This window comes from Heliangelus exortis, chromosome 11 (genome assembly GCF_036169615.1).
Source record: "Heliangelus exortis chromosome 11, bHelExo1.hap1, whole genome shotgun sequence".
In the NCBI taxonomy this organism is placed as follows: domain Eukaryota; kingdom Metazoa; phylum Chordata; class Aves; order Apodiformes; family Trochilidae; genus Heliangelus; species Heliangelus exortis.
The window spans coordinates 1,414,363-1,437,719 of NC_092432.1; the positions used below are offsets into that span (position 1 = coordinate 1,414,363).

General features: G+C 40.7%; 1 protein-coding gene across 4 annotated transcripts in view; it reads right to left on the reverse strand.

Moving 5' to 3' along the window:
• The window catches only part of MAP2K5 (mitogen-activated protein kinase kinase 5), a 127,350-nt gene that overhangs the window by 13,702 nt on the left and 90,291 nt on the right, over positions 1-23,357 (reverse strand). For all 4 annotated transcript variants that reach the window (XM_071754120.1, XM_071754118.1, XM_071754121.1 and 1 more), the window contains 2 exons: positions 11,313-11,374; positions 8,885-8,930 (listed from right to left, as the gene is read on the reverse strand). In XM_071754120.1, coding sequence (XP_071610221.1) covers positions 8,885-8,930; positions 11,313-11,374 — 108 coding nt within the window. The remainder of the gene's footprint in view (positions 1-8,884; positions 8,931-11,312; positions 11,375-23,357) is intronic.

Genomic DNA, 23,357 nt, shown 5'->3' on the forward strand with positions numbered 1-23,357 from the left:
AAGAGAAAATCACATCCCTAAGGTGGCTTTTTCTTGAGTTTTTGAAAGACAAAGAGATCCCTAACCCACCTTTCCCCTTTCCAGCTCTGTAGGGAATAAGTTAAGCACTGCAGCCAACTGAAAGAACACTTTTTTTTTTAATGTTATTTTTAAAATTCCAACTCTTGAGCTACCCTGACCAAGCAATGATGAACACAAGCACATCCTAAGCCCCAGTGCAAAATCCCAGCATCAAGAAAGTCAATTTAAAATTTGACATTGCCTTTAAGGTGTCTGGGCTTTGATCCAGAACTCCTTGTCCACTGTACAGCTGAATTGATAGACTGAAGATGCACTTTAATATTTATCATATTTACAACAGCTAAAACACTTAGCTCTGTCCTTTTTTTTTTTTTTTTTCCTTGGGAAATGAGGCAAGAGCCCTTTTCCTTCACACCTGGCATGTGTTTTGGTGCCTGCCAGAATTTGTCCTTGTCACGGGGTGAATAACTGGATCATTGTGACAAGAGGAGAGTTCTAAATGTTTGCAAACAAAGCCATCCATCACAGGTTCAAGCACAGGCATTTTTATGCTGGACAAATCATCACTGATAGGATACCCTGCACTGGCTCAGGAGACAAAAAAAAAAAAACACCAAACCCCAGCCAATGCTTCTAAGTAGCCCAAGAGGGAAAATTCTTGGCTTCCTGTGATCCAGCAATGATGCATAAACATCTAGAGAGGTGCAGACAGGAACATTTATCTGCAAAGCTGCCTTCAAAAGATTTAGGGGATGTGTCTGGGAAAAAACAAAGTGCAGAGAAGCCCTCTGGTCCTTCTCAAAAGAAACCACCACCAATAAACCCAAGCTGTGCAGCCATCTCAGCTGCTTGGGCAGTGATGCCACTGCTGTAAAAGCCAAATTAGCTACTGGGGGAAATCCCTCCTATTGACAAATGCAAGTGGCAGTATTTTATTGGCTTTATTCTGAAGGTTTATATGAAAATCCAGGGAGGATTACACTGATCCTCCATGTGGTTGTTTAACCCATAGAAGCATTTCCTAAGAGCACAGGGAACAGAATAAGCTGCAAACAAGTTTATTTACCTGGTAGGAAATGCCACTATCCAGACCCTCTGGAATACAGCTGCTTAAAATATAGTTACTTAAAATATAGTTACTTAAAATATAGTTACTTAAAATATAGTTACTTAAAATATAGCTACTTAAAATATAGCTACTTAATATACAGCTGCTTAAAAGCTTCACATTTTTAATTTCCTGTGCTTGCTGGAGATGGGGGAACTGCCAGTCAGAATTTTTTTTTGAGACCCTGCAATATCTTGACACACATCTTAAGATATTTAAATTGACATCTCCAGGAAAACAACACCCACTGTAGTTAATGAGATGTGTTTGGTCTAAACACCACTCCTGAAATGGAGAGAGGGATTGCTGAATGCACAGGAATGGGATGTTTCAAAATTATTAAAATTAAAAAATTTTAAAATTAAAATTATTTAAAAAAAATCAAACCACAAAGAAGAATGGGTTTTCCAGCAGGTCAGTGGGTTTGGCACAGGTGATGTACAATTAATCACACAATCTTCTGAACTATTAAAACAGAATTAAAAGAATCAGTAATTTAAATTAAAAGGAAGGAGAAAAGCCAGTAGGTGTGTTTAGGATGTGGAGAATTTAACAAAAAATCTCTGTGCAAAAGTAATCTAGTCCATAAGGTGACTGTTCCCTTGGGCAAAAGTTGCCTCTTCCAGCCCCAAAATTCCTTCAGAAATCCAAGCAGCATCTTTTAGACATCCATGGGAAATATTACCACATGCTTGACTTTTGGTATTTCCAATACAATTCCTTTAAGTAAATCACCTTTGTTTAAGTGTCCATGTGTAGCACATTGTCCTTAAAAAAAAAAAAACCAAACCAAAAACCCAACCCAACTCAACAAGAGACTTGAATCAATTCTGCTGGCTTTTAAATAATTACCAAAGCAGGACAGTGATACCATAAAGGCAATTTCTGCTGTCCTAAAAAAAAAAAAATCACCAAAAAACCCAACCCAACTCAACAAGAGACTTGAACCAATTCTGCTGGCTTTTAAATAATTACCAAAGCAGGACAGAGATATCATAAAGGTAATTTCTGCTGTCCTAACAAAAAAAAACCAAACCAAAAAACCCAACCCAACTCAACAAGAGACTTGAACCAATTCTGCTGGCTTTTAAATAATTACCAAAGCAGGACAGAGATATCATAAAGGCAATTCCTGCTGTCCTAAAAAAAAAAAAAAACCAAACCAAAGAACCCAACCCAACTCAACAAGAGACTTGAACCAATCCTGCTGGCTTTCAAGCTGCAAAATAAAAGGCCAAGCTTCCAGCTAAAGAGGAGATTTGAAACAATTACCAAAGCAGGACAGTGATACCATAAAGGCAATTCCTGCTGTCCTAAAAAGAAAAAAAAACAAACCAAAAAGCCCAACCCAACTCAACAAGAGACTCGAACCAATTCTGCTGGCTTTTAAATAATTACCAAAGCAGGACAGTGATACCATAAAGGCAATTCCTGCTGTCCTAAAAAGAAAAAAAACCAAACCAAAAAGCCCAACCTGACTCAACAAGAGACTTGAACCAATTCTGCTGCCTTTTAAATAATTACCAAAGCAGGACAGTGATACCATAAAGCCAATTCCTGCTGTCCTAACAAAAAAAAAAACCAAACCAAAAAACCCAGCCCAACTCAACAAGAGACCTGAACCAATCCTGCTGGCTTTCATGCTGCAAAATAAAAGGCCAAGCTTCCAGCTAAAGAGGAGATTTGAAACAATTACCAAAGCAGGACAGTGATACCATAAAGGTAATTTCTGCTGTCCTAAAAAAAAAAAAACACCAAAAAACCCAACCCAACTCAACAAGAGACCTGAACCAATTCTGCTGGCTTTTAAATAATTACCAAAGCAGGACAGTGATACCATAAAGGCAATTCCTGCTGTCCTAACAAAAAAAAATCACCAAAAAACCCAACCTGACTCAACAAGAGACTTGAACCAATTCTGCTGGCTTTTAAATAATTACCAAAGCAGGACAGTGATATCATAAAGGCAATTCCTGCTGTCCTAACAAAAAAAAAAAAATCACCAAAAAACCCAACGCAACTCAACACGAGACCTGAACCAATCCTGCTGGCTTTCATGCTGCAAAATAAAAGGCCAAGCTTCCAGCTAAAGAGGAGATTTGAAACAATTACCAAAGCAGGACAGTGATATCATAAAGGCAATTTCTGCTGTCCTAAAAAGAAAAAAAAAACAAACCAAAAAGCCCAACTTGACTCAACAAGAGACTTGAACCAATTCTGCTGGCTTTTAAATAATTACCAAAGCAGGACAGTGATACCATAAAGGTAATTTCTGCTGTCCTAAAAAAAAAACAAACCACCAAAAAACCCAACCCAACTCAACAAGAGACCTGAACCAATTCTGCTGGCTTTTAAATAATTACCAAAGCAGGACAGAGATATCATAAAGGTAATTTCTGCTGTCCTAAAAAAAAAAAACGAAACCAAAAAACCCAGCCCAACTCAACAAGAGACTTGAACCAATTCTGCTGGCTTTTAAATAATTACCAAAGCAGGACAGTGATACCATAAAGGCAATTCCTGCTGTCCTAACAAAAAAAAAAATCACCAAAAAACCCAACCCAACTCAACAAGAGACCTGAATCAGTTTTGCTGGCTTTCAAGCTGCAAAATAAAAGGCCAAGCTTCCAGCTAAAGAGGAGATTTTAAACAATTACCAAAGGAGGACAGTGATACCATAAAGGTAATTTCTGCTGTCCTAAAAAAAAAACAAACCACCAAAAAACCCAGCCCAACTCAACAAGAGACTTGAACCAATTCTGCTGGCTTTTAAAAATTATTAAAGCAGGACAGTGATACCATAAAGGTAATTCCTGCTGTCCTAAAAAAAAAAAAAACCAAACCAAAAAACCCAGCCCAACTCAACAAGAGACTTGAACCAATTCTGCTGGCTTTTAAATAATTACCAAAGCAGGACAGTGATATCATAAAGGCAATTTCTGATGTCCTAACAAAAAAAAAAACCAAACCAAAAAACCCAACCCAACTCAACAAGAGACTTGAACCAATTCTGCTGGCTTTTAAATAATTACCAAAGCAGGACAGTGATACCATAAAGGCAATTCCTGCTGTCCTAAAAAAAAAAAAAACCAAACCAAAAAACCCAGCCCAACTCAACAAGAGACCTGAACCAGTCCTGCTGGCTTTCAAGCTGCAAAATAAAAGGTCAAGCTTCCAGCTAAAGAGGAGATTTGAAACAATTACCAAAGCAGGACAGTGATACCATAAAGGCAATTTCTGCTGTCCTAAAAAGAAAAAAAAACAAACCAAAAACCCAACCCAACTCAACAAGACAATTGAACCAATTCTGCTGGCTTTTAAATAATTACCAAAGCAGGACAGTGATACCATAAAGGCAATTCCTGCTGTCCTAACAAAAAAAAAAAAAATCACCAAAAAACCCAGCCCAACTCAACAAGAGACCTGAACCAATCCTGCTGGCTTTCAAGCTGCAAAATAAAAGGCCAAGCTTCCAGCTAAAGAGGAGATTTTAAACAATTACCAAAGGAGGACAGTGATACCATAAAGGTAATTTCTGCTGTCCTAAAAAAAAAACAAACCACCAAAAAACCCAGCCCAACTCAACAAGAGACTTGAACCAATTCTGCTGGCTTTTAAATAATTACCAAAGCAGGACAGAGATATCATAAAGGCAATTTCTGATGTCCTAACAAAAAAAAAAAACAAACCAAAAAACCCAACCCAACTCAACAAGAGACTTGAACCAATTCTGCTGGCTTTTAAATAATTACCAAAGCAGGACAGAGATATCATAAAGGTAATTTCTGCTGTCCTAAAAAAAAAAAAAAACCAAAACCAAAAAACCCAACCCAACTCAACAAGAGACTTGAACCAATCCTGCTGGCTTTCATGCTGCAAAATAAAAGGCCAAGCTTCCAGCTAAAGAGGAGATTTTAAACAATTACCAAAGCAGGACAGTGATACCATAAAGGCAATTTCTGAGCTAGCTTGTTTTCTGAAACTCTCTTTGCCTCTGAACAGCTAGAACAGATAATAACTATTAGTAAATCAAACTCCTGCAATATCCAGCTGTGTCTCCCACATTTACATACAGATAGAATGGGTATATGTTTTTAATATGTATGTGATACGTACTTTTACCACAGCTGAAGTGGATGCTACAAAGGAGGAGGAGAATGGGAATGGAATCAGCATGAGATAATAAAGTGGCCTAGATAAAGTATTAGCCAGCGATTGATCTCAAACAGGGGATGTTGCTTCTCTCTGACCTGATTACTTGCTATGCATAGATTCCATTAAATAGAGCTTAGAATGGAAAGCTGCTGAAAAACCCCGTAAATACAGTCAGAGCTACAGCTGCCTGAGCCACCAACCCCTGGATGCTGACCCACACCACTGCTGCCACAGCTCCCTTCTTAAATATCTGCCTGCAGGAGAAAAAAAAAATAATAAAAAAAATTGGATGCACTTCCCTGGGAGTAGGGCTGAAAACTTCACGATTTGGATGGCTCCAGGAAGCTGAAGGGGAGGGAAAAAAACAACAAACAAAGCCACACCATATAATCTTTACACTGAGTTGCTGAGGTTTTCCTTGTCTGGATGGAAAGGGAGAGAAAAGAGATGCCAAAGTGGTGGGCAGAAAACTCTGGGGCTGAAACAGGGGTGTGTTTTATTTAATTGACTCCAAACCTTTCTCTTCGTAAAAGGGAACAAACTGGAGACAAGAGAGCAGACACTGTAAGCACAAGGTTCAGAATAATTATAAAGATGGACAATTTTCCTATTGTTTGGTGAAATTACCTTTTTTTATCACTCTCGTGAAACACTTTGAAACAAGAAAATTACTGATGAGTAAGAATGAGAAATTAATTGATTAATATTCACTGAGAGGCTGATATTCTACCTCACTTTGTGGCTGGAAAAATAGAAGAAAAGGCACAGTGACCACCTGTAAATAATTTACCTAGGAATTTCATACAGCCTTGGGTTTGGCCCAATTTACCATCCAATTTACTTTTACAGAAAAGGGTTTCCTAAGATGACAGAGAGGGCAAACCCATCCCTAACATAACCCCACAACTTCTCTGGAGTTGCCAATCTGGCTCTCCAGGTACCATTTGCCAGCTCTTGAAATGCAGTTAACTCCTCACAGCTTATCAGGACAGCAGGAAAAATAGTGATTAATATTTTTCCCTATTTTCCTTCCCTATTAAACTGGTTACAAAAGAGTGAATTCCAGTCCAGGGGATGCCCACAGGGGGGAAAACCTGCACTCCCCTGTTCTGTCTCAAGCTAATGATGATTACACCTTGCAGCCTTGCAAGTGCATTTCTTTTAAATAAAAAAAAACCCAAACTAAACAACTAAACAAACCCCAACTCCAATGAACATGGTGAAATCCTGCTCTCATTTAAATCAACAAGCAGCTGACCTGGAGCAGAGCAGGATTTCACTGATAGCATCTGCATCATTCCACCCACTCTGAGGTTGCAGAAATAGATGACATGAAAGTAAAAAGGATGTAATGACCAGAAATGCTAAAATTCAGAGGTTATTTACCAGCTTTTGTTCTCTTTCTTGTTTTCTTTTTTCTTTTTCTTTTTTTTTTTTTTCTTTCTTTTCTTTTTCTCTTGTTTTTTTTTGTTCTCTTTCCCTTTTCCCAACAAAATAGGGTAATTTATCTACACATATGTACATGTAAATGCAGTATATAGATATTTTACCTGGGAGTGCAGATGTTTATGTGCACATGAGTTTTATAAAGTGCTCCTTGACACCACTGCTGCCAGAATGTAAAGGGTGAACAAGTAGTGAGCTAATAGTGAGCCTGGAACAGGAAAGCACAGGGTGCTGAGCCCAGAATGCTGGGGGAGGGAATTTAGGGCATCTTATGAGGGTCAGCCACAAGGAAGGCAAGGACTGGGTCACTTCTTTATTTCAGCAGCAGGCTACTCCAGCCTTTAGTCCTTGCTGCTGCAAGTTCATTTACAACTGAATACAAACCAGCATGAGGAGAAGGAAAAAAAAAAAAAAAATCCATTAAACTAAAGATTTTGTTTAAAAAGTAGAAAGGTTTGGTTTGAGGGTTTGTTTTTTTTTTGGTTTGGGTTGGTTTTTTTTTTTGTTTTTTTTTTGTTTGGTTTTCTTTTCTTCCTGAGCTGCTATAATTTTAAAATTATTTTCCAAAAAGACCTCCTTAAGAGGGGACCAGCACACTCCAGGGCATGTAGTTGTAAAGATAAATCTGTGCACTTCCCTGGTACTGCAGGCACTCACCCCTTGGCCTCATTTTTATGACTCTACACCCTGGAGTGGTGTTATTGCTTACAAACATACATATATACTTATGGGGGTATGTGAGATCTGCAGATGTTTTATTTATAAGTGGTAGGCCTATTGCATCACTGAAACATACATTTACAAACAGATATAGGTTTTATGAAACCCTATTCTCTTGTTTTAATAGCTAAGCTATCCAGCCATGGCATAATGGTGCACAAGGTAAATGTGTCTACATCTCTAGAACCTGTTCCAAGTTTTCTCAGATGTGACTAACTGCAAGAATTTTCCAACCATCAAAAGTTAATAAAAAAGACAAAATAAGGCAGTGGAAGCTTTCTGTACAAGACACAAACCACCACAAAGTGGAGGGGGGGAAGGGGAACTCTGATAAATTTTAAGGCTTCATTTTACTGAGGTATTTAAGCAGGTGCCTAACTTCCAGTGTAGATCTATTGAAGTTAATATCCTTAAAATTAGATTCACACTTAAACACTTTACTAACCAGGATCTAAATTGAGACTAGTCTGGATTGTAAGATACCTGCCCCAGGGTATCTTCAGAGATTAGCCTTTAACTAGAGAAGAGCTGCAATAGAAACACTTGTTTATTCCACTTGTAGTTCTCAGCATGCAAGAGAGAAGTGAGAGGATTCAAATGTTAAAATTAACCTTAGATTAATTAATAGAAAATAAATTATAATGATTCTACATAAACCTCCAAGTTACAGCTGGAAAGAAAAGTAATGAAACGTTTAAAAATCCAAGATATTTGGGGACTACAATGCAAGTTTTTGTGAACACTTGGAATAATGGTTTGATTTTTCTGTTAAAACCCAGTGAAAACAGCACTCTGCACTAAATGCACAGCCCCAAGGGATCATCTTGAGAGCAGGTACCCTCTTACATTGCCTCCTGAAAACATGACAAGGGCAAGAGGGAGAAGTGGTCTCTGAGCTGAAATTCCAACACTGGATTCCAATCACTTTTCCAGGCAGACCAAAGCTACAAACTGACCCAACCTTCTGCAGCCAAGCTAATTCAAAGTCATTAAATATCATTAAAAACACAGTATTTTTACCATACACCCTATTTTCAATCATCAAATTTTAAAAGGTGAAGACTGGCAAATGGTGACAAAGAGGAACCTATGTTAAGCTGTGATCCCTGGACATACAAACTGAAAAAAATCCCCCTGTGTATTAAGCATCAAAATGGTTTTGATTGAAATTTGTTATTGGCTGTGAAAAGTATTGTATGAACTCCCCAAACCACACGTGAAGCTTTGGCTCTGGTGAAGGTGACAGCATCAACTTTAGTGGAATTCTAATTCCACCTTGGTTCGTGTGCTCTCTGTAAATGTGAAGAAAATAATCACATGTGAAGAAATAATCAAATGTGAAGAGAAAATAATCATAATAAAAAGGATACACTTTTATACACATAAATTAAAAGTATTCACAGACAAAGTGAGGGGCTCTAAAGTTTCACTTACCATTAAGTCTTCGGGTGCTGGCCTTTCCTTTGGTTGCTTTTTCATGCTGTGGGTCAGAAAAACAAGAGGTTCACATCAGCCCAACTGCTCATGTATTCTACTTGCTTAAACACTGGAGATATCCTCTTTAAACACAGAGGGAAAGATTTCTTTTTAAGTTTATTTCTCAACTTTACCCCATGCTGATGGAAGACGGGGTTCCCAGCAGCAGCCAAAACGTTCCTGGGATTTTTTCCACCCCTCCTTTGTGGGATGCAGGAAACCCATCAGCTGCAAAGGCACAGGAAGTTGATTCTGATTTTGCCAGGGATTATTCCAGAGCTCGACACAAAGTATTCCCCAAACAGGTGGGAAATTTAACTCTGACACTAAACAGCTTCAGGAGAACGCAGAATACCCTGGGGTTTCTACCTTCATTTTTTCACATTTATTTCCATTACCCTGCAGGGTGATAGTTCATTACACAGCATTAACCTGTTTATAAGATCATGTTTCTCATCCAAATAGTCCTAGTTTTCCCTGCAACAGGTGCAATTAGCTATTGAAGGCTGTGCTTAGCTGCATGAAGGAACACAATAACGTGGCACAGAGGTGACCATCAGGAGCTGCCTACTGACTAATTGGATTACAGCCAAACAGCCAGTGTTCCTGGTGTAATTGGCATAAAGTCATAAAGTCTGACACGCCGTTCACTTGACATCTCTCATACTTATTAGCAATTGATTGCTTCAACACCATTTCATTTCTCCTTTGCTTTTTTGCTTTTTGGAAGCTGTAACGCCGGCCGCTACGAGAGCTCCGCTCACACAACTCTCTACCTAAAACCCTCAATAATCTCTGGTGTGAACTGGGGGGATTAACCACACATTTTACCTTCCCTACAAGGCACTACAAGCCCCTCAAACAACCCAGGGTTAGCTGCCAGACGAGGAGGTTGGGAGCAGTTCTAATCTGACAGTCCAAAGTAGCTGCGTCCCCAGGGAAAACAAGGCTATTAGCCACCATCAGTTAGGCTTCAGTTTGACATCTGTGGAAATTTTAACACAGGTTATCCCTCCCCTTTGCCTCAATGAGGATTTTTTTTTTAAGTTTTTTTTTTTTTTTAAATCAACCTGTCACCGACTTTTTTTTTTTTTTTTTTTTTTTGGCAAGGAGGAAAAGCCCAGACCCCTCCACCCACATCACGTCGCTGCGGAGCCCTCCCTGCAGCTCTGCTCCTTGTAAACTGAAACTATTGAAAACACAGGCCTATGTTACACAAACTTTAATTATTTAGTTCCTTTAATTAACCAATAATCAAGGATGCTTTTTGTGCCCTTATTATCTTTTACATCCCACGTCAGCCCTGGGAAGTCCTTTCTCCCCTGTTAAATATCCAAAATACAGATTTAGATGACTTTTGCTGCACTGACCCTGGCTGGAGACCCTTAAAGTGCTGTGAAAAGCCTGACCCAGAGATTTGGGGGGAGCCTGAGGGTTTCAAGCAACAAATTTTTGCTGAGGATGCACCCCTGAAATCCCCAGGATCCTTCCTAGGATCACAGCTCACGGTGGCACACAGCAGGAAGGCTCCAGCAGAGAACTCACTGGCAGAAGAGATGCTTCTCCCCCAAACACATATTTGTGCAAAATTCAAGCTTGTGTCTTCTGCCATACACAAATGACAACCTCTTTTTTCTTTTCTTTTCTTCCTCTTTTTTTTTTTTTAAGGGGACAAGAGACAGTTAAAAAAAGAAAAGATTTTTCCCTTCACTTTGTTTCTTGAGGACAGCTCACCCTCCAGATTTTTATTCTCTAGGACAGCTCACCCTCCAGATTTTTATTCCCTATCCAGTCAAGAGCTGCATTCTTTATCCAAGATATTCCTCCTCTCCCCAATTCTTCCTTAATTTAAAAGGTTTTCAATGAACTACTCAGTTTCAAGGAAAGAAAATATACCCAGTGGTGTGTTTCAAAATACGACTCTCAGTTAAAATTATTTACTGAAAAGCCAAGGAATTAACCAAGGATGCTCAAAATACCAAAGCAATTTCCTAAATAATATTTTTAAAAAAGGTCTGAATAATGTTATTGTACATGAATGTTATTGTACATGAATCTTTGTGGCCTCTTAACCCCCCCAGATGAATTCTGAGGCATCTCAGCACCCCAGTTCCGGGCAGGTTTATTAAAAGAGAAAAAAAAAAAAACCAAAAAAACCCACTCCAAACAAACCACCCTTGTAAGTACTTTTACGACCCTTTGTGTAAATAACGTTTACATAATTTAAACAGTTTGCTTAGCTTTGCTGCCCCATCTGCCCAAGGCCCCCAAGTCCCTTTTCTCTGGGAAAGGATGCAAGGAAAGCCATAAGGTCTGGGCGAGCTGGGGAGTTAATGGCATGGATCATTTACATCCAGGGCATGGCATGTTTGCAAACTGAGCTTACCATTGAGTGATGAAGTGTACAAATGGCTCAGAGAACTCCCCGGCTGGAAGGACTGGTGATTCCTGGGATTGGATTGAAAAAAGAAGCAGTGTTAGAATTATTTTTTTTTTTTTTTTTTTCGGAGAGGGGAGTAATAGAACAGCGACAACAAAACAAGAAAAAAAAAGGGAAAAAAAAAGCAAACCCAAGGAAGCGTCGAAGCCCCCCTTTTCACACAGGCAATTTGAGGGAGAAAGGTACAAATTCTTCTGAGGATGTGTTATAAAACACTGAATTTCAACTAATGAGTATTACACAATGGGTAAAAACATGTGGAAAGACACTGAGGGGAGGTGAAAAAAGGACAATGATAGCCACAGGGTAAAAAGGAAGGTAGGGAAAGTGTAAATGAGAAATTAATGATTATTTAAGTAACACACAAATGGTCTTGTAATTAACAAAGAGCTGTGAAATTATTCTTGTGTTGACCTTTGTTTCTTTCACTGCATTTGCTATTTATTTACACTCATGTTTATTTACACTTATTCATTTTAGAGGCTGTCCTCATATGCTGTCTGTTGGAGATTTAAAAGGCAAAACGAATTTTTAAGAGGGGAAAAAAAACCCACAGGATTTACCAGTCTAGGGGTAGAAAATAACAAGCCAGTATTTACCAAAAGAAAAAAGAAATCAATGAAAAAGCACAAGGAAAAAAAAAAAAAAATAAATTACAAGCAGGGAACAAACGCCATCACCATTTGCAAAGAAGGGCTTTACAAATTTAGGAGTTTTTCCAAGAATGACAGAGAGCTCCACTGTGTTTATAGTGTAACAGCTCAGGATGTAATGAAATTACACTGCAGAGTACTTTAACAGTGTCATCTCATTAGACCTACAGTTGGAACAAGAGAGCCACATAAACCAGGCAGCTGCAAATGACTCCATTCTCATCTATTCTCATTTGCTATTAAAAATACCTTTCGGCGGCTTTTTCCCTCCCTGACATCCCTCCACAAAGTACCCTGCAAAGTATGATACATGCACCTATTTAAATTAACAAAGGAATGACTTATTTTAATCTCCCTGTGCTTTGGAGTGCTTTGGCCATTTGGATGAGCAATATATCATTACATACAACCTTCCAGCGCTGCAGGCAAGAAACTCAGAGCGTGCAGCATTTGGTGGGAGCCAAACAATTTCTCTAGCACACAACTGTGTCAAATGCATGCATGTATTCATTATTGAGACTGGGAGGAAATAGCTTTGATGTAGTGGAAAAAAAAAAAAAAAAAAAAAAAGATGATAAAAGCACCTCTGCAATGTGTGTGTGTGTGTGTTTGTGTGCCATTATCAATGGTGGCAGAGAGAGACGAGTGCGGAGCCTCGGATGTGATTAGTAAATATACATATAATTGCTGTGGCCAATTATCAGAAAAATGAGATCGGTAATTACAAGACAGAAAATTAACTAGAACTCTTATTAAGGCTTTTGTTTCCAATCCCAACAATTGGAAACCGCTGGAAAATACAATTTCAATCAAAAGTAACTGAAGAGGAAAAGGAGAAGCCAAAATTGCTTCACGATTTTCAAAGCCTTCTATTGAAGAGGAGAAGTGTTTGATACAGCGTGCCCAAATTCCCTTTGAACTTAGACCAGGGTGAGGGAGAGGTTATTGTTTCCAAACTTATAAATGGCAGCAATATAGGAAGCTTTCCACTGGAGAGTGGATGGAACACAAGGCAAGAAGCAGGGCAATTAAAGTTTCTCCACTTCAAAGCGCCGCGCAGGAAAATTATCCGGATTAATACAGAAAATGCAGAACAAAAATGTCAGCTTTGCTCCTCCAGCAGGGAAGCTCGGGCTGGTTTGCTTCTCCCCATCCTTTTCTCCTGTCCAGCAAAGCCCTCCTGGGCTTCCACCTCAAGTGCCAACGCTGGGACAGCCTCAAAGCAGAGCAGGTGGGAAATAAGTCTGGGTAAGGCATTAAGGATCATTTTGAACCCCACAGGGTGAAGCAACGGGAGCCCCTTCCCTGGGGATCTGGCTCTGCCCAGCCACCACCCCCTGCTGTGGATTTTAAATAAAACACAAAGGAGGAGCTGGTTCCAAGAGCCCCTGGAAGGGGGCTGCCAGCTGGGATGGATGGTGGGGAGCAGGCCAGGCAGCCTGCACTTCACACTCATTTAGGAGGTGATAATTTCTGCAATCACAAAGAGATGAGGGACCCAGAATGGAGTGAAACATCATTATGAGAGGGGAGAAGAAGCTGATGAGCTGCTGGGAAGCCACCAGCGTTTCCTTTTGGTTTCCCCAAGCCAAGGCTCAGGCAGGAAAGGGAAGAGGCTGCTCCATCAGCACCATCACCTTGACCACACTGCACCTGTACCAGAGACAAGATCCTGCACAAGCATGCAAGAAAATTTCACTTGGATGAAAGTAAATGTTATCTTTTTAAATTTTACTATCTTTTTTTTTTTTTTTTTCCTTATTTATTTTTCTTTTTTTTTCGTCGTGCATTTTTCTGCCCATTGCAGCTATTCCAGCCCCATCCAGAACTGGTCCCATTTGCCATGGACCTGGTTGGTTTGCTCCCAGGAGAAGATGGGATGTGGGGAAGAGGGTGGAGATGAACACCAACTGGATCTCAGGATGAAAAGTAGATTTTTTTCAAACTGTCTTCCCAAGAAATGTAGGCTCCCCACACATTTACTGGCTGTTTGCCTGAGAAACTGGAAGCTTTTTGGAAGAGCACATCAATCTCAAGGAAAGGTTTGCTGGGAAAGGAGGGCAAAGAGATCAGTGCAGAGAAAAACTTTAATTTTACTCCTGGACATAGAGCCAATTTCTCCTTACATCATAAGTAAAACAAGAACCAAGGGAAGTAAAGAGCCTCAGCTCTTTCCAAAGCTGAACAGAGAAAAGCTGCCTCAAAATGCTGCATTTTACCTTTGTTAGAAAGAGAAACCATCTCTTTAGTTTTCATATCTACCCAGGGAAGCCAAAAGACCAAGATATTTCAATTTCTGCTGTTGTCCCCCTGAAGACCACTTGAGCAGCAGCAAGGTGAGAATATTTTGTATTTTAAGTTATCTTTACTGAGAGAAAGCCTTGCTTTTGCTGCCTCTGTAATTTCAGCAACAAAACAAAAAAAAAAATCTCCCAAACTACACAAAATAAATACATCCTATATTGTATCCTGAAGTTCTCTGGACTTTGGCTGAGACTCAAAGGGATGGGATGGGAGAAAGGAAATAAAGCAAAACTACACATGTCTCTACTGAGTCTGTATTACCTGGGTACATGGCTTGCCTTATTTTACCCACCTGCACACTGACATCATTCCATAAAGGCAAAAAATTTTGTTGATAAAGCAGATTTTACAGGAGTGAGGTATAGATAAAACTCATTTTTAAATAGAAAATTGTTCTTTCAGTTTCATCAAACACCAACCTAACAAAGAGCTGACTATTGGGGATGGTTGTAAAGACCCAAATGGATAAGGGTCAGGGTACCACTGGCATCTTCCATCCCCAGGCACCTTGTTCCCAAGTCTGGTGATTGCCCCAAGCATCCAAGCAACACTTCCACAAACTGGAATGTGCTGCAGGAGAAGCTCAGATCAGCCTCTGGATCCTCAAACCCAGCCAAACTGTGCACACACACACACACACACACTGGGAATGGGGAAGGGCACCAGGAAAAAAAAAAAAAGGAAAAAAGTTTGAGTGATGCCTTTGCCTTGTGAATAATGAACAGTTCAAGAAGGTCAACCCATTACAACTGAAACTGTTTAATTATTAATTATGCACAATCTCTGAGTAAAAGGACAAGTTCAGAATGTTTAATGGGTGGTAACTCCAACTGGACCCTCTCGTGGCATGTTGTTATTAGCACTTGTCAGCAAGGTGCTCAGGCATAAAGAAAAAAAGCACAGCAGCAGCAAGTCTGAGCTAGCAGGAGGAGGAGGGAGAGCTTTAAACTTCAAACACTGCTCCTAATATTTAATTTATAGAGTGCCAAGACTCTGGGATAAACCTTATTGACTTCCTTTGAGTCAGGGGGAAGTCACATTATCTAAATGAAGAGATAGAAGGAGAATACTGAGACAATGCCTCCAAAAAGAACTCTCTTTTGAAGGCAGTGATAACTTTATCTGTATCTACCTTTTCTCTTTTTTTTTTTTCCATAGGTCTGAAGAAAGAAAGAGTGAACCAACTCACAGCATGTCCAGAAGCCAACCAATCCTTTGCAACTTATGCAGTAAGAGCTTGGATTACAGCTCTGAGCATTATCCTCACCTACTTTTCAAGCCTATTATTCAGAATGTCTCCTGCTCTGTTTGCTCCCACCATCCCAGAGATGCTACTGAGGCTCAGGAAATAAACAAGAATGTCCAGTAAACCCACAAATAAACATGCACAAGGCACCTTCCTCTCTTTTCTACCCAGATGGGAGGTTTGCCTGGACCAACTCAAGAGGTAATTCAACACATACAGCTCTGAGTTGCTTATTTTCTTATGTCAGTGAAATTTGGGAGCAGTTCTGGATTGGCAACAAACACCAAAAGCATCAACTCCTTCACACTCCTTCCAAGTTCTTACCCCAACAGACAATTTCTTGAGTAGCATATTTTCTCCAGCAACCTGAAAGTTTGACATTTATCACATCCCTTCTGAAGAAAGAGAAAGCCCACAATCTCCCTGCACTAGAAAAAAAGAACAGCTTTCAACCTAAAACTTTCCAGAAGGCAATGGCAAAGCCCCCATATGTGCTAAGACCAAACCTGTGTCCCTCCTGCCTCCCCCTTGGGGGCCAACCCAATGGGAGAAGAGGTTTAATTCCCCTCTTTTCCTCTGTAAAGGGTTAAATTTTCCCATTCCCCTCAGCTCTTGCTATTTTCCAACACTCTCCTCAGTGTGAATGCTTGTGCAGAAGGAAATGCCATGGTCCTATGGCTCTGTGGCCACAAGAGGGAAGTTACCCAGCAAACCAAACTCCAGTTCCTCTCTCCTCTGGGTTTCCCCAGCACACCCTATCTTGGAAATTATCATCTCCCCTGGGCAGACACTCCTCTCCTACAACTCAGCCACTGATGCTGAAATGGCAGGATTTAATAAATGTCTGTGCTTTACAAAGCATTTCTGGCTTAGCACTTCAGCCTAAAAAAATCTCTGGGATTAAAGAATTTTTATGCTCTCCAGCTTGGCTCTCACTGAAGCCTTCAGAGAACACACCTATTTTTATAGAGTAGCTGCATTTTACTTTGTGGCTGAATTATTATCATTGTTTTGGTTTTTTTCCAGACAAAATTTTGAAGCTTTAGATGCACCCAGAAATGCTGCCAGGTGCAATTCCATGTAATAAATGCACTGCAGCTCCCAAGCTGTTTCAAACGAGGCCAGCAAATGACAATATTGTTCAGATCTACTCCTCCAAGGACAACTTTCTTTTACAGCAGTCCTAAAAAAAAAAAAATATATATAAAAAAAATTTAAAAACACAGCTAAAAACCCCACAAACATCTCTGACTTTCCAGCCAATCTACTTCAAAAGCCTTGCACAAACCTAATGGCAGGTGATTTTCTCCAAGTAACAAGTTTGCAGAGGACAGGGATGGCTGGAGGTGGCCCAGACTTGAAAGCATTTCTGGATTGTCCCCATTAGGCTCCCACCCCCAGCAGGAAGGTGAAAGATGATTACATCTCTGTGCCAGGTCACTTCTTGCTCTTTTCTTAGTAGCAGATGCCAAACGTGACAAATGATACGTGGGGGCATTTTGGTGTGAAGTTTCCTCTGCTGGGATTGGAGTGTCAGCAGTAAACTCATTTATTTCCAGATCTCTAGCTGGACAGGAACCAAGGTTGAAAGGCCAGGGTTTTATCCACCAAAACACTCAGCCTACCTTTAACACCTCACATCATCTGAGAACCAGCTCTTCTCCCAGCAGGGCTCCTTGCTCCCCAAGTTCTTGAAAACATCACCTACACATAACCTCCATTCCTCCCAAACACAGGGAGATGGTTCTGAGTTAAATAAGCCAGCAGATACCTGGGGCTCTCTGGTTGTCACTTCTGCACCACTTTGCTATTTTTCAGAGCCCAGGAAAGGCAAGAAAAGAAGCAGAAGGATGTAATTAACAACAGGAATAATACAGAGTGTACGACCTGGTGTTTTCTACCTCTTGCCAAAGCTTTGTAGCTCTTGGTGTGGCTCTCTGAAGGGAGAGAAGGGGAGAGGGAGCTGGAAAAACAGGTTAATCCTTTAACCGTAACTGTAATTGCTTTCTCTCTAAAACAAACATAAGAATTTTTTCCTCTCATTGCTGGTCTCTTGTCGATCATAAGCCAGCAGAGCAGAGCAGTGGTTTGGGTAGACACACACACACACATCTCAAATAGCTAAGGCACAGCAGCATGAAACACACAGCCTCTACCTGGTCACACCAAAGGGACTCAATTGAAAACCTAAAAGCATTTATTGTTCCCTTTTTTTTCCTCTGTACACTCCCAATGCATTTTTATTGCTTTTCCATAAAACACTGCTGCAAATAATCAAGCATGACCATTGACATCCACAAGATTGAGTTTTAGGAACCATTAAATGAGCTTGCCCTCTTGGGAAGGTTCTTGCTCAGGTTGGTCTAAAGGTAATTATTCAGCAATTCCTACCTGTGGTTTTACCTTGTTCCTATAGAAGTCTCTGAATCTCATACACTGGTAAGGTCACAGTTTCTGTCTCAATAAGAGTGCCCCCCAAACCAACTTATCCAGCAGACAAATTGCAGAGGGTTTGTGTGTACACACCCACGTGTGTATCCTAACACCACCTCCTCCTGCATGGAAACATCCAGAATTTTCAGGGTGAAACAGAGCTGCTCATACATTTAAATCAGCACTTGGGAACCAAAAGAGAAATTCCCAGAGAAAAAAAAAAAAAAACCACAAACCAAACAACAACAAAAAAAAAAAAGCACCGACAAAAAAATCTGTTTCATTCTGAGCATCCAGAAATTTTCAGGGTTAAACAAAGCTGCTCAGGTCTTTGAACCAATGCCTGAGAACCTAAAGAGAAATTCCAAAATAAAAAAAAAAGTCTTATTTCATTCTGAGCCCTTGGAGGTTTCCACTTGTAGAAACAGCACACTGCAGCACTGCTGCACAAGGTTTAGAAATTCAGCACTTGAGAGGCAACTGTCTCCATCATGTTATTTGATCAAGCTGAGCATCCTGTGAATTTTTAAGGCTATGCTGTAGCAATAAATAGAGGGATACAGTTAGCCAGGAAGCAAAAAAAAAAAAAAAAGGAAAAGAAACCACTATTTAGGATACACCTATTAAGTGCAAGTTGTTTTTTTCCATGGGAAAATTTGAAAATTTATCGACACTGAAATGCTTACCAGCTCAGCACTAGCACTCTGCTACCTCTAGTTTCTAGAGGACTAATTTTAAAAGAAAGAAAAAAAAAAAAAAGAGGTCTTTGATTTGTGGAGTTTGTAAAGTCCTTGAGCTAGATTAAACTGCAGTCTTGTGAGACTGAGTAGCTCTGTGGGGGCACTTAACAGAGATGCACAAGAAACTCATGGAAAGCTTCTCACTACTTACTCATGAAGCTATCAGAGTAAGGATTCATGAGTACAACTGCTTCATTTTTCTTCTACATTTCTGCCTGACTCATTGAAATATGCAGTTTTTTCAAAGCTGTAAAAATAGGATTTGCTCTTGGAAGCCTTCGCTCCTCAAGCTTCTGATGTAAGTGAGATAACACAATAATTTAACTACAAGTGTTGGACTAAACAGAGTTCTTTCCTCACTAATTCAATAAATTAAAAAAAAAAAGACAAACCCAACACCCAAGCCACTATTACACTGAGACTTGAAAGCAAAATTGAATTATTTCAGCTGCTGAAGAAGAAAAGTTTAGAAACCAGAGCTGATGCTTAACTACAGAGCTTGGGACCACGACTGCTCCAGTACAGCAAAACCCAGTTTACAGCAACCACCCAAGGGGCTGGCAATAATTGCTTTCCTAGAAGGGATACTCTAACTAAATAAAGGTCAAACAAAATAGCCCTGGAGAGCTTAAAGAAAATTTCAAGGAGTTGCTTAAGTCAGGAGGACTGCCTCCTGGATGCTTTCCATAGCTTTTGTCTCTCCAACCTTCCTATGGCTGAGCAGAAACGGGGCTGTCAGCTTCAGCCTTTTGGGATCTCCAGCTACAAGCTGCCACCACCTCTGCGTTTTGCTAAATGCTGCTCAGACCAGCAATCAGGAAAAATGACATTTTAAAGGAAGTTTTAGAAACACAGCACCAGGAGTAGAGCTGAGGAACCCACTGAACACAGTCATTTCCTACACGATTCGTTCTGACATCAAGAGAAGAGGGAAATAACCACAGCTTGGAAGACTCTTGAAAACAAAGCCACTTTTCAGCTGACTGCAAGGAATGCAAAAACCTGCTGGGATCAGAGCTCTGATGTTCCTGAAGACCTAAATCCCCCCAGAGTGGCAGAGCCCAGTAACCCACTGCTTACCACACCAAAAATCCGGAGCACCCTCATTTCCCTTTCAAACTGGGAGTTTTCTAATGCATGAAAAGGAAAATGCATAATTACAATCAAAGCTCTGGGGCTCACAATCTCTGCCTGCAAGTGGAACTTGATTTCCTGAGCAAAGAGAACACTTATCTGGACCATTTAGGTCACCTGGGAGCTTGCTGGAGACTTGGAGGCTGCACAGGGAACAGTTAAAAATTTTTGTGAGCTAAAAAAAATAAAATATATAAACCATGGGAGACATTCAGAGAGCAGGAGCAGCAAGAGAGGTCAAAAAGCTTTCTGATTTGCCTTGTGCTCTTCAAGTTTCAGAGGCAAACCATCAAGTGAAAACAGGAGGCAGCATTTCTGGGGTCTGCAATATTAATGGTGTTATTGTTTGTATTTCTAAGTTAGCATCTGGAACAGAGCCTGGTGATAATTTTTTTTTTTTTTTTTTTCTTCTTTTAATGCACCCAGGGCTTCAGAAGCAGAATCCCATTGCTGAGGAGATCTCATCACAAAATTCTTTGGCTGTGCAATCAGGGAACACAGGGCCACATCCAGGACCTCTTCCAAGCCAGGCAATGGCTCCCTGCTTCCAGCAGGATTTTGTTCTCCTTCATGTCAGACAATTTCTGGAAAGACTGCAGGCAGAGCAAGCCATGCATGTCCTTCCCAATCGGGATTCAGCTGTGCTTGCTGCTCTCCATACAACATTTTGGTGACTTGGAGACAAACTAACTTGAGTGCTGGAATATCAAATTATTCTCAGCTTTCAAACACCACCAGCCTGCCTTTATTGCTGGCTGCTGGGGCAGGATGAACTACATTAACAACTTTGGACCAGAGCAAGGGGCTTCTCTGATGGTGGGAGATGATGTTAGGATGAGGGTTGTGGCTTAAGTGAGCGTGTCTTATTTCTGCCTGGATCACATTTCACTCCAAGTTACCACATGTTAAAAAAGAAAGGTCCTGGCAGGCATGTGCCCTGTTCACACAATGCTCCATGCTAATTTTGTCATTTCAAAATAATCCCAGAACCAAGGCCATTAAAAGACATATAAAATAATTTTAAAACGTCAGGCAGAATTTGCTGGGATTTGAGAAGAATTGTGTCTGACTGCCTTTTTTTTTTTTTTTTTTTTTTTTTTTTGTGAAATTATCCTGCACCTCAACTCATTTATTCATTCTGCAGGATTTCTGCAAGTAAATTTAAGTCCTAGAAAATCAACAAACAGCCTTTCCAGACCTGCTATGCCTCACATACTGCACTAGGAGTTTAAAAACTACCCCCAAAATTTCACTACTGCAGAGCATCTAAAAACTCCCACGAAGTTTTTATTCCATTTATCACCTGACAGAGTTTGAGAAAAGTCCAGGCAGCACAGACCCAAGGTCTTCTCTAGCTCAGCCATGAAGAAATCCCATGAATTGAAGGTCACTGTGAATGAGCAGGACATGAGCTTTTGGACTCTTGCTGTCTTTTGGTAGAACAGTTCTACAAAACCTCAGACAATAGAACAAGCAACTATTATACCAAAGCTTTTTAATGCTGCTTTAGTTGAGTCAGTTTAAAAGACTGACTTTAAAAGACTGCAGGTTCTCCCTGGATCAGGCTCTGCAGTTTTGAGGTGGCTCTGGGGACAAAGACTGGAGTCAGCACACTGCCAGCAAAGACCCAACTTCAAGCTCTTCCACAGAGCTGCTTAATCATTTTTTTTAGGAGCTAAAAGTCCAAACCATTCTCTGGCACACAAAACCCCCACCATATTAAGGGACTTGAGGAAAAAAAGACCCAGAGTTTCCAACTGCAGCACATGATTACCATGGGGTGAAGCCTCCCAGGGACTGAAGATGCTCGAGGCAGCTGCATCCCACCCCTGCAGATCTTTTCCTCCCATGTCCTAGGACACAACTGCTCACCCAGAAGCTGGGCCATCAAGGGACCCTGGGTTCTCTCTGTTTGCAGGAAAACACAAGCTACAGATCATCACTCTTTGCTGTTCTCATCATCACTAAGGAGGGTGGGGAATTCTGCACCAGCATCAAGGGGTTCCTCTGGGGATGGGCTGAGCGGAGCAGCTGCAGGAGAGGGGCTCTGCTCCTCCCTCCTGGGAGTTTTAGCACCTCCTGACAGCCAAGGGGAAAATCTGACCCAAAAAAAAAAAAAAAAAGAGTCTTCCAGCACTAAGCATTTCCAGTCTTTAATACTCAGGGTAGCAACAATAGCTGTAGTGTAGCAAACAGTAAAGAGACTTTGCCTCTCAAAAGGTCCTTGTGTTAAGAAGGAAGAGGGTGGCAGGTCCCTCTGCTGCTCCCCAGGAGATAATTACCTTGTACAGAAGACAAAGTGAAGGGGGGAAAAAAAAAAGTCACAAGTTAAAGGTCTCTGTACCCAGGACAGGTGGGAGGAGGAGGATCTGCCCAAGTCAACACCACGACAGCCAGAGCAGAACAGCCCTTAATATAAATAAATGTCCTCCTAGACACCATCACGCCAAGAATTTGCACTTCCAGGTGTGGCAGCCACTGTCTGAATGCAATAAATCTTATTAAATGACCCCAAACAATAGACACATACTGAGCAAATAACACTACAGAACCAATCCATTCTCCTCTTCCCCCCAGGCTCTACACGTTATGGCACACAACTTCCATTTAGACATTGAATGTGCTGCAAAAAACAAAGTGAATTACACTGCAAGAACTTTCAGCTGAGCCTTCTCTGCTCTGTAACCAGAGAATATACAATAAAATTTTAAAAAGTCAGTATCAAAATGTGAATGTTAAACCTAGCTCAGCACTCAGATGTTTAGAGGCTCTGCAAAGTTTGCTGGTTAAAGTTTTTGAGAGAGGAGCAGAGTGATTCTCAGCTGGAGGAAAAGAGGTGAAAGCTGCCAAGAAGCTCTGCCATGGTGTGCAGATCTTCAGGGCTGTGTTTTAGAGGAGTGAGCTCAGATTTAGGCACCTGGAAAATATGCCTGGTTAGAAGTAATTCATCTAAGAGGAGCAAAACAGGGGCAAAAGTAGGAGCATCCTTAACTGACCTTCTTTAGGATAAAGATGGCCTTCTGCTGATGGTGCTCTGGAATGCCTCAACCAAAGATGTATGCAACAGGAATAACACTGGATGAAAAAGTGGAAAGAAGCAGAACTGCCTCAAAACCTCCCAAAGAACCAGCTCAGCATCAAGAGCCAGCTACAAGAGCTTGCAGGGCTGCAGGACTGGGAGAACTCCCTTCCTTCCCACAAAGGATACCTGTTCCTTTTAATTTAACTGCCTTCCTCAAGGCCCAAAAGTCACTTTTAAAAAGCAGTTCAGCCAAGCCACTGAGCCCCTCTCTAATAAAAGGTCAAGAGTGTTCAGAGCAGCAAGAACAGGAGGTTTGGCAGTGGCAGTCACAGATGGAGATCCAAGAGAGATGGAGCACTGGGGCATCCCCCTGCTAACGTGTGACAGGCTGAAAACACCCCAGAAATCCCAATGGACATGTCAGCACCCAGCAACTCCCCCCCAGAAATGATGTTCTGC